The sequence below is a fragment of the Agelaius phoeniceus genome, chromosome 10, assembly GCF_051311805.1.
Source record: "Agelaius phoeniceus isolate bAgePho1 chromosome 10, bAgePho1.hap1, whole genome shotgun sequence".
Taxonomy (NCBI): Eukaryota; Metazoa; Chordata; class Aves; order Passeriformes; family Icteridae; genus Agelaius; species Agelaius phoeniceus.
This window is the reverse complement of record NC_135274.1, coordinates 5,164,213-5,175,722: the sequence shown is the minus strand read 5'-3', so window position 1 is coordinate 5,175,722 and position 11,510 is coordinate 5,164,213. Positions and strand designations below refer to the sequence as shown.

At 41.9% G+C, this 11,510-nt stretch overlaps 1 protein-coding gene across 5 annotated transcripts in view; it reads right to left on the bottom strand.

The window, feature by feature from the left end:
- CLSTN2 (calsyntenin 2) overlaps positions 1-11,510 on the bottom strand; it is a 346,915-nt gene that overhangs the window by 26,353 nt on the left and 309,052 nt on the right. For 2 of the 5 annotated variants that reach the window (XM_077183656.1, XM_077183658.1), the window contains exons 10-16: positions 9,908-10,074; positions 6,370-6,518; positions 4,903-5,126; positions 3,074-3,244; positions 2,332-2,501; positions 1,556-1,679; positions 43-227 (exon numbers count right to left, since the gene is read on the bottom strand). In XM_077183656.1, coding sequence (XP_077039771.1) covers positions 43-227; positions 1,556-1,679; positions 2,332-2,501; positions 3,074-3,244; positions 4,903-5,126; positions 6,370-6,518; positions 9,908-10,074 — 1,190 coding nt within the window. The other 3 variants (XM_077183657.1, XM_077183659.1, XM_077183660.1) reach the window with 2 other exon arrangements.

Genomic DNA, 11,510 nt, shown 5'->3' with positions numbered 1-11,510 from the left:
GCCAGCCCAGCCATGGCTCCTGGCAGTGCCAGGGTCACGTACCTCCATGGGGTTGACGGTGATGGTGAGAGCCGAGTCGTCCCAGTCCATCTCGTTGTCCTTGGCTCCCTCGTGCCCCAGGGAGCCGTGCTGGCGGGCGGAGCGCAGCCGGAGCACACCCAGCGTCACCACCAACACCAGGATGCTCACACAGATGATGATAACCATCGTGGCCACGCTGGGAACCACTGGGACAAAGGGTGGCAAAGGGAATGCAGTTACACTTGTGGAACAAGTCATCTAAACCTCACTAGCCTCGTTCATTTTCAACCACCCATAGCACCCCCTCCTCTGGACTGAGAATCAGGACAGACACCTTCCATATGCCACATGCCTGGGATGATGGAAAGTGTTGACCAGTGCCCATCCACTAAGGTGGAGCACACACAAATGGTGTTCACAGGTGACGAGTATGATAAATCCTAACTGAAAAGTGAGCATGCTCACCTTTGCTTTTTTGAGCCACTTAACTACAGATGACAGGTAGTTAATAAGTGCAGAATCAAATAGTTTTTGCAGTAAAATTCTGTTATCTCACTTGCATGTTGACCCTTCTCAAGGCTTCAAGCTTGAGACAAAATGTACATCTCAAAGCTTGTATTTCAAAGGTTTCAAATGCTTGTGATTTCAACCTCAAGCTCCCAGAAATAAATGCATTGCCACCCTATTTATCTGTGTTACAACCTTCCTGGGAGTTTCTTGAGGACTCAAGACATTTTCCCCCACTGGTTGTCTGAGAGGCCCCTGTCTCCACCTAGTCACAGGAAGAAGTCTCTCTGAACTACCACATGTAATCAGCTCCATAATTAGGTTAGTGGAGAAATGCTGCCACTCTCTATGTACTGTGAGGTACTGCAGTTCCAGGAGCATGGGATAACCCAGTCCACAACCCACTTTGTTGCCTTGCCCTGCCTATAAGAATGTAAGTCTGAAATCGAAACAGTATTTAGGAACAAAAAAACCTAGTTTGCATTAGTTTATCCATTAAACATTCAGTTTCATTTTAGTGAAGTGTCTTTACAATGTAAAGAAAAATACAGCAATTTTCTAAGCATCTCTGTATATAGCTACTTACAACTGCCTACACTTTACATCAGCTTTACTTCTTTACATATGTATCATTCAGCTAAAATGATTTCAGAATCCAACTTTCAAACAAGTATCTTTGCCCTGCATTTAACTTCACTGAAAAGGTTTCAGATTTGGGTCTATATTTTAACTCATATAGCCTAAAAATTAAATAAAAATATATCCTATATATTTTTCAACTGTGGGGGTCAGAGCACAAAACCATTAATGAAGACTTTAAAAAAGGATACCAGGTTTTAATTTAAAAGTACATTCTTGGACAGAATAGAATTCAGAGTTACCTTCTTTCACACCTGTGATCTCTGAGAGGTCTTAGAAGCTGAAACAATGGCCCTCAGGGCTTTAGTCTGTGGAGCAGGCTGACCCACAAGGGAAACACTGACACATCGGAATCATTGTGAGCAGTCTCTGGGAAGGTGTCACATACCTGAGCTGTGGACTGCACTTACGCTCCCCTCAGGGTGCTGAACAGATTGGAGAAATTTGGGCTGGAATATCATGTGATTTACATGGTCCATGAAGTTTGAGTTGGAACTGTGTAGAATATTAACCTGGGAGAAGAGAAAAATAAGAGACCAGATACTCAAAAGTGTTTTATACTCCAAGACTGCTGGTTCCATATATTACATTGGACTATGAAGTTCATCAGCAGATAGGGACACTACTTCAGAGATCCTAAAGGACAAATTAACTTTTTTTTAATGCCAGTGGAAAATACACAGCTTAATATATTTCTAATTTGTAGCATGAAAAATGCAGTCTAACCTTTCTGGCTGTTGACTCTGAAGTGACACAGAACAGGACTCTTTTGATTTACCTGTTTGGATAAGTAGTGACTTTTTCTTCTCTCTATATTAACCAGCTTTTAGGTGTTACCTAAACATTATGAAATAACTGTTAATTTTATTAACAATTATCAAGCTGTTAATTGTCTTTGTAAATTAAATTTGTTATTAATTTTGACCATATTGCTAAGTAGGTCCTGCAGTTTCCTGGAGTTGTTACCTGGGCTCTAGGCCTCGGTGCTAGGTTGGAAAACATGACTGAGTCATTGCTCACCTCCAAGCTGAACTCACTGCTCACCTGCAGGCTGAACTCATTGCTCACCTCCAGGCTGAACTCATTGCTCACCTGCAGGCTGAACTCCTTGCTCACCTCCAGGCTGAACTCATTGCTCACCTGCAGGCTGAACTCATTGCTCACCTCCAGGCTGAACTCCTTGCTCACCTCCAGGTTGAATTCATTGCTGGTGTAGCGCCCATTGAGCTCGGAGCACTTGACCCTGAACTTCCTGTCCGAGGTGGCCGAGGTGCCCCAGTTGCGGTAGCGGAGCTGCCTCAGCACCTGCTCGTAGCTGAACATGCTGTCCACACCTGTGGGGTGGGAGGGCAGGGACAGCTCTGGGACAGGCAAGGGAACACTGCTCTGGCAGTGCACAACAAATCAACCGCTCACAGAACACACGGAACTTGGCAGAAAGGTCTGGAAATGACAGGGCATCAAACGTTCCCTGACACTCGATTATGTGAGGATAAGTTTTTGGAACTGAATGTAGGTCCCTAATGGAGAGGGAAAAATACAACAATGGTACAGAATAAATTACTTAGTGATGAGAAAAAGATGGCCAATGTCCCAGCATTGTACAGGAACCCCCTCACTCCCATATTCCACTGTGATGGTCCACAAGAACCCCACATTTAAAGAAAGCAGGGATGTCATTTTCCTTACTTGGGGAGTAGCAGGAGGGATGCTGAGAATCCAAAGGGCAAACACAGCACATCCAGAGATCAAGAAGCAGCTGTGTTTTTTAAGATACAGTCACCCTTGGGATATTTTCATGGCTAGAAAATCACAGATTTCTGTCCAATTTCTTATATATTTGAGCATTCATTCCAATATATAATTGATATGACAAAATAAGGGAAAACAAATTTCCTGAACTTACCATAGATTGAATATCCTGCAGTGGAATTTGTGGCATCTAGATGTTTTCCTTGAAGCTCCCCATGATCTAGTTCTAAACACTCTTGTTCAGGGTCTAGTTCTGCACCAATGACCAAAACATCACAGAAATCCAAGTTGTGGAGCATTTCCTCTACTACCACTTGTTTATTGACTGTGAACCCATGGCATGGGGCATGAAAAAAAAGATGGAAATGAAGATAAATTATCACAGAACAGCTCAGTCATTTTATGTGCTTTACATCAGGACTTTCAATTTTTGCCAAGATGGCTGAACTGTTTTTACTGATATTAAATCCAGCACACTTAAAGCAAATCAAGAGAAGTGTCCAGTCTGCACAGGTGCTGTGATGATGAAGGCCTTACAAACACCCAGTGAGATAAATAGAAAATATATTGCTCTGTAGTATAAGGCACCCAAGAACATTACTGGAAGTAGAAAACTGAAATTTGATCTTGGAAATAAATTCATGTAAAAAATTCTACGTTTCAATGCTGAATTGATACCAGCTTTCTTAAGGAAAACCAAACTGGAAAAATACAAATCCAACATATCTATGCTTGGATGATTCTCTCAGTTACTCCATATCCCATAAACAATTTACATTACAAAGACCTGGCCATCTATCCAAGAGCAAGGCATGATTATAAATAGCCAGATCCTGTGCTGTGTGACTTAAAGAAATTAAGTTATAAACTGACTGTCCTTCAACATGTACCAGTAAAAAAATAATTCTGTTACTGGAAGAAGGGTAGCATATCAAATTAATATTTAAATTCTCTGATCAACTTAGCACAGAGTGTGTGGCAAAACTCCTTAAGCAGCTCCCTGAGGGCACAGACACTGCAAGCCTGGAACTTCCTGCCCATTTTGCAAACTTGATGTTAGAGGGCAGGAATTTGGGAAGGAAGGCATTGGGAAGGAGGGCACAGCCAGGAAAGCCTCACGCCCCACATTGCCAACTCCTGGTGCAGTGAATCTGGGTACCTTAGCTCTAAGTTACAGCTGTAACATATCCAAAAATGCAGCCCAAGTCAAATTTGTAGGCTTCAGGTAATCCGTGCCTGTAAACTTGCATACCATTACCCATTTTCTCTTCTTCAGAGACATACATCTAGTTGCTGCTTATTCTAGTCCAACAAACTGTGTTTAGAATGATTCCTCAAATTACTGGACATTTCATCTGCCTTGCACACAAACATTCAAAAGATTCCTTTATAGACAATGATTTTAAACTTGATTTATACTTTTGAACATTCCCACAGTGTTGAATAATAATACACACATTGCTTAGCATTAGAATAAACAGTCATCATTGAAAAGAAATATTTTTAAAGGATTATATATACATTTTATAGGTGAGAAACTGAGGCATGAGATTACTTTCTCGAGTATCACTCACAAGCTGGTATCAGAGCTGGAAACATAAGAGCAGACTAAAACTTCAACTGTTGTTCAATTACTGCTTTTCACCTTATCAGCACAATTAACAAAATTCTGTTACAAGTAGAGGCATTCTAATGAAAATACCCTACATAACAGAATATGAAAGGAGGAGTAGAAAGGAATTATTCTAAAGTATACTAAATGAATACTACATGGAAAATCTGCTTTTTTTGAAACACCTTCTGATCTGCCACCATTTAACACATTTTTCAATGTGTTGAATTGAATTTCTTCAGTACAGCATTACTGTGACCTAATTAATCTGGGTGAAGCGACTTCCTTTGCATTACTTGTTTGCACCAGCCTTTAAAAATTTGAGGAGACGTTACAAAATGAGTAATACTATTTAAAAGAAAGACACAAACCTCTGTCATGTTCTCTTAAGTCCACTGAATGCTCCATTTTAGTGACTGTGCTGACAATCCTGATGTCAGGGAACAAAATAACACCTCTCTCACTTTCAAACTGTGCAGCTGGTCTAGCAAAGTGGTCCATCCCAGTTATGGTAATCTTGGGCTCATTGGCCTGAAATACCATTACAGAGGCATCTATATCTGGGATACTAATGCAGACATCTTCACCAAAACATCTGAAAAGACACATCAGTCATTAACTGCTTGTAACACATTGCACATCAGAGGAGTGTGGCACTGGCAGTGCCCCAAGCCCAGCTCATGGCTCTCAGGTCAGTCCAATCCATCCTCAGGCCACACATGAGGCCATGCTCCTGTACCACTGTGCAAACAGGCCAGCTCTGCCCTCTCCTCCCTTCCCACCTTCACAGATACTCATCCTGACAGACAAACTCAGTCTTTCCTAAGGTGACTATCAGAATAATATTTTAACGTTTAACTGACATTTAACAGAGCAGTAAAGGGTTAAAAAAGTTAACTAGATAACAACTAACTTTAGCAAACCAAACATTAAATTCAGAAAGTAGTAGCTAATGAATACAACACGGTTATCCTGTCATGTGTGATTAAAAGGGCCTAATTTTCCATTTAAATTGGTCCCATTATGAACTCTTTTTGGGACCCTCCAATATTTGCAGTGAAAAAAAGGCTCCTGTACTTCTATTTTCACCTGAATCAGCAGTGTGCAGGCAGTGAATCTCCTGACAAGCTCTGCCTCATTTCATGCTGGCACAGGAGCTGGGCCAGCCCTGGGTGTGCAGGCTGGGCTGGCTCCAGTGGGGCAGCCTGAGAGCTCTTAGAACTCTGCTTGTTTTCCCTCCAGGCCCTGCTCTCCCTGCTCTGGACAGAGCAGAGCCCAGGGGAGGCCAGGAGAGGCTGTGGCCAGCTCTGTGCAGCTGCTGTCACTGTGCTGCATGGAGAAGGATGGACACGGAGCCAGTCCAGTGCTCCAGGGACAGCACAGACAGCAGGGGACAGACACACACAGGCTGCTTCAAGCACACCTACAGACACTGCTCTTGCAGATATGTCCTCTGTTTGATGGAACAGGCCTGCAGTAAAAAGTCATGGCTCTGGCCATCTCAGAAGGAACCATAAATGTTTAAAATTAAAAGTAAATAAGATTGTAGTAAATGCACTTTTCAGTCCAGACTGTATGCCCCAAAATGATAAAGAGAATGCAAGTACATTATACTAACAAGAAAGGCTTCTTAAGAAGGTAATGTCAAGAGTAATCTACCATGTAAATGGTGGTTTTGGCATAAAAATAAATTAAATTAATCCTTTAAAGTTCAATAACAAAGCAGTATGATTTATCAATTTCATTTAGCCAAAATTATTCTTTTCACATGGCCAAAGAGAAAAGTAATTCATTAAAAATGTTCCTAATCTGTTCAATTCAGCTGAAGTGTAACTTACTGGACTTTAGATGAGACTTTGAGACGTCGTACGCCTGCAGTAGGAAACTGTCTGGAGTTGATGTATGAGACCTTTTGGAGAGCTTGATTTATATTCTCAATGTCATCTCCTTCCATGACAAGGGCTGACTGGGAAGGGTTGAAGTGATACTAGGAGAAATACAAATAATTAGGATTTAAGGGACCAGGTACAGAGTACAAAATAATATATATTTTTAAGGAATGTTGCACAGATGTAAGTAAAAATTTTAATGATTTAAGAAAAAAAACATCTCCGTAGCTATCACTGGCTGAATCCACATGTTGTTTTCTATAACATGTACTTGTATCAGTCACCTAAAAATTAATCCAGATTTGCTGTTCTTTTCCCAGCCTTATCAACCTCGCTGATACAATCTCTGCAGCAATTTCCAATGCTGTTTATTTTTGAACTCTGGAGAGGTTCAAAACCTTAACTGACCACCATGATTCTTATTTCTAGGTAATCTTTTTAGGTTAAACACATTCCCCATATAAAAGCATTGCCTTTTGAGCCAGCCTAGCATGCAGAAGCCTATTTTGGCTGCTTTCTGTTGTGGTTTTATCCTGGGCTACCTTTCTGAGATATATTTCAACACGAATGAACAAAACAGTTACAACATTTGCCTCCTACATCTTCATTAGTGTCAGACACACTAAAGGGGACTCTCCATCCTGTCTGATGATCAATAAGGGTGTCTTGATTTAAGATGGAGCTGCTCACTTGGGCCAGCAAACCCTGCAAAATCACTGCCTGCTCATGTAGCCCCAGGCCTTCTCTACTGCATTGCACCGAACACAGATCAGTCTTGATGACCAAAAAACTTTGTCACTGTTGTGACACAACCAATGACTGATTTTTACCTTCATCATAATTAATCCTAATTACATGTTTTATCTGTTAATTGGTTTACCGAACCATCTGCATTGCCGAGGAAACCAGCGTCACCCACTTGACATCGTGCCCTACTGTTGCCAGCACTTTTCTCTCCTGGAAAGGCTTTCTCTCCCCAAAGCCTTCACATTGATTATGTGAAGATTCTGTTAAAATACAGACAGAGGCTGCCTACACTTCCTTACAGCCAGAAAGGTTAAAAATCAAACCACATCAAACAGTCTGTGAAGAACAGGAGGAAGTGCAGGGTCCTTTGTCAAACAGAACATGGAGGACTGGGTTTAAAGCTTGTGCAGGAAGGTCACAACACACTGAAGGGTATTTTTCAACAAAGAGGAGGACTAACATGAATCCCAGCCTGCATATACTTCTTTTTCCTCTCTTTAAGCTAGCAACAGTAGGGAATGAATTAGCAAAAAGGAGACTCTAGCTAGCCAGTTAATAGCTCAGCTGCAAAACAGCTGGAATGCTGCCAAAGGGACCAGAGAAAGGCCCAGTCTGAGCCATTTTTGTCTTTCTCATTAAAAAAGCTAAAAATAGCAACAGTTTAGACAGTGTCTCAGAGAGCTGTTACAGATATTGAAAATTAGGCTGCAGCCCAAAAACAGTCTGACACTATTGTCTCAGAAACTGCTGCTACACTGCTCTTTCTTAGGTGGTTAAAACGTGAATCTCCGTGGTGCAAAGTGCCCAAAACACCTCCCAGTATCAGCCTGCCAACACTGAATCTGCAGAGCACCACATAAACAGCCCCACAGAACCCACTGTCTGTGCAGCTGTCACACCTGCCTGTCTGGGGTCAGGTGTGTTTGTTTTGGACACCACAACACCTTTCCCTCTCATTTTCTCTTCAAGGTCAGGCAACTGTTCTGCTTTCAGCTGAGCTTCCTTCTGTCAGCCCCCCAAAGAAACCCTTCCACAATCTCTCTCTCTTTGCTCCTTTCATTTTTGCCTCCTTCTGTTGCTCTCACTGTTGGCTTGCTGAGGCAGTAAAAGCAACATCAGTAACTTAAAAAAAACCCCCCACTATCTGTATTTCAGAAAATGAAGATGTTTTAAAGGTTTGCAAAAGCATGAAAAGGCAGAAAACAATCCCTTGTCTTCCTTTTTCCCTCTGCACTGCCAGTGCAGTGAAGAAGCCAGTCACAAATGCTGGAGCAGCAGTGGGTGGTAGAAGAGGGATTTTCCCATGCCCATGAAACAGGGGTGACTCAAATATTTTCAGGTTTCAGAGGGCAACAACAGGTGAGGAATTACTATGCTTTTAAGCACCATGGACTAAGTGTACAGTACTTTAATAAATGGAAAATCCCAGCAAAGAACTTACTATTAGGCATACACATGTGGGTTCCAGAAATCCCTACCTGCTCCTTGTATGCACTACCTTTTAAAAACAGCTTTAACCAGCCCCTGTGTCCTGTTGCTGTAAGAAGCAGCAATGTGAAATTCTTAATGATGTCCTTGGTAGGATGATTAAATCATCCTTTGGGGTCTTTCCTCAGGTGTAAAAGTTAGAGCTAGCAAAATTCCTCCTTACCTTTGCACTTTCAATTTTCATTTTTACACTCGTTTTCACAAAATGTGTCAGTTATACGACACCACTGCAACCTATCATCACCCAGACAGGCATTTATTTGGGTGCATTTCAGGTCAGTCTGTACAACAGAAAGGTCTGGCTAATAAAATGCTGTCCATGGCACTCCCACTGCATGTTCCAGATGAAGTGTTACAGCAGCATCCTCCTCCCCTCTGAAAACCCCACAACAAAACACCCCTGTTCTGTTTCTCAGGATGCATTGTCTGCACCCAAAGGAATTTTCTGGGCTGGAAGGGAAGCTCAGCTCCTTTGGAAGTGGTATTTGTGTGCTAGGACACAGCTTCACAAATTCATTTACACTGAGCACAAGAACACTGCCACCAAATAATGGTGTCAGTAAAGGAAAACTGACAATGCAGCTTATGTGAGCATTGGAATAGCCAACATCCTACATGTGTATCCAAAGAACAGAACTTCAGAATTATCTGAATGAATGCAAAACCCATCTAGCCACTAGGTCAGCTGAAACAGGATTTCCCTGTCTGTTGTTCTCCAATCTTAGAAAAAGCTCTACATTACCAGTAGTCATATGCATAATGAAGATGGAGAATGACTTATATTCAAATCTAAAAGTTTAATTTCTTGCCTTTAGGGGTTTTTGTGTTCATTCTTCATGTACCATAAAGTTTTCCTCTTTGAACACACCGATTTTTAGAATGGTATTTCATTAGGACTTATGTATTCCACTGCTTTAAAACTACCTGAGATCAAAATTCAATAAATCTTTGGAATCATGTCTGTTTCCTTAGAAGTAACAAAATAAGCATGAAAACACAACCTGGCAATTCATACTGGCTCTGAAGTATCAGCAGTGCCTTACCTTCTGATCATCTAGCTCTGCAAAAACAGAAACATTTTTCTTTGCAGTGTCACAGCTCTTTTAGTGTTCTGTTTTTTCTTTGCATGATTTTATGGGAAATTACATTGCTTCTGGGAGTACATTTGCACTGTGTGTACTCTACCTAGGGCTCTCCATTTCATAAATCAGATCTAAATTTTTATCAAAGATGATGTCAGTTCATCCCTCACCTTTATTCCTTGGCCAAGACTCTCGAGAGAATTAATATCGAGGCCTTCCTTGCAGGCCTGCAGACAGGAAATCACTTTCTGACTCTCAATTTTCCCTGGCCGTATTGTCAGGCTGGCCAGGCTGCCATGGAAATACTGAGCAAACCTGGGCTTGGTGACTTCACCTCCTGCAAAAAAAGAGGATGCAAAATGGTTATTGGTACCAGCACACAAACTGCATATGTAAGAAATCACTTTATGTTTTAACACGTTTAAAGAATCTCTGTCCATCTCAGCCAAGTGGATTTGAGATCCTGTTTATTGTGGTACAGTGGAATGTCTTTGTGGGTTGTTGGGTGGTGTCTGGTAGCAGGCTGTCTTTAAGATTCTTGATTTTCCAGGATTGTATTCAGGTGTTTATAAGCTGAGACAGCAAACCCAGAGATGAAACATGGCTTCCCAAATGTATACAAGGAAGCAGATGATTTTAAAAAATGATCTTAAGTTCTCAAACACTAAATGTTAAAGTCCAATATTATTTATAAAAAAGCAGTATTTGCAAGTGTTCTACCACAAGATCAGCTACCTCTGCCTTTGTCCTCCCAAGAACACAGCCCCAGATGAGCTGAGAGTGGTGGCTCTCTGTATACAAACTGCCACCTCCCTGGGCTGTGTCTGGGGACACGCTGGCAATTCCTGCAGTGAGCAGGGAACTGTGCACAGCCCCTCTCTGAGAGGCTGGCAGTGCTGTCCCTGACCCAAGGTGCAGCACCTGGTGCCAGGTCTGGTCCTGTCACTCTGTGTTGCACCTGCAGACACGCTCAGTTTGGTTCCACTCCAGGCAGCTCCGAAGGAAGGCTGATCTTTAGGAGCTGTCAATAAAACGTGATTACAGACTGCCTGCTCCAGTGATCATGGCATCTCAATTACTCTTGGGACACTTAGTGATTTACTCATCCTCCTTTAGGAGAATTTTTAGAGCTTGTCTTTCCTGCAGTGTTATCTCTCTCAGTGCATGTGAATTACTGCCTGCCTCGAGCCTGGGAGGACCAAGGAAGCCACAGAGCAGGGAGCCAGGCAGACTAATTGGATTAGCAGTTGATAAGCTGTTGATAAGGTGTTGTAATTGGTAGATAACTCATCTCTACAGTGTTTGTAGCTTTAGTATCAGACAACTTGGTTTTGGCAGGCAAGACAGCTCAAACTTGAACTTTAACTTGTGTGTGGATTGGAGTTGGATAGGGATGAAGGGGCAGATTTCCTTTAGGCTGCTGTTGTTACCTAAAGGCCTGAAAACCCTCACTTCCAGTCTCTGCAGGATGAGCATCATGAAGAAGACTCGAGCTATTTTATATAGTGAAGAAAATACACACAGGTGTACTGGCAGGAAAGGGGTGTCCAAGCAGGCTGTTTCTTCAGAGAAGTAGGAAGGGGTTTTTTGTTTGTTTGGTTGGTTTGGTTTTTTTGTGGTTTTGTTTTTTGTTTTGTTGTTGGTTTTTTCTTTTTCTTTTTTTTTTTAAACACTACAGCACAAACTGCCTCTCTTTTTCTTACCCCAAAGAAAGGTTCCCAAGGGGAAATTATTCTTGTCCACTCTCATTCATTTGTCCACTACACAGGAAAT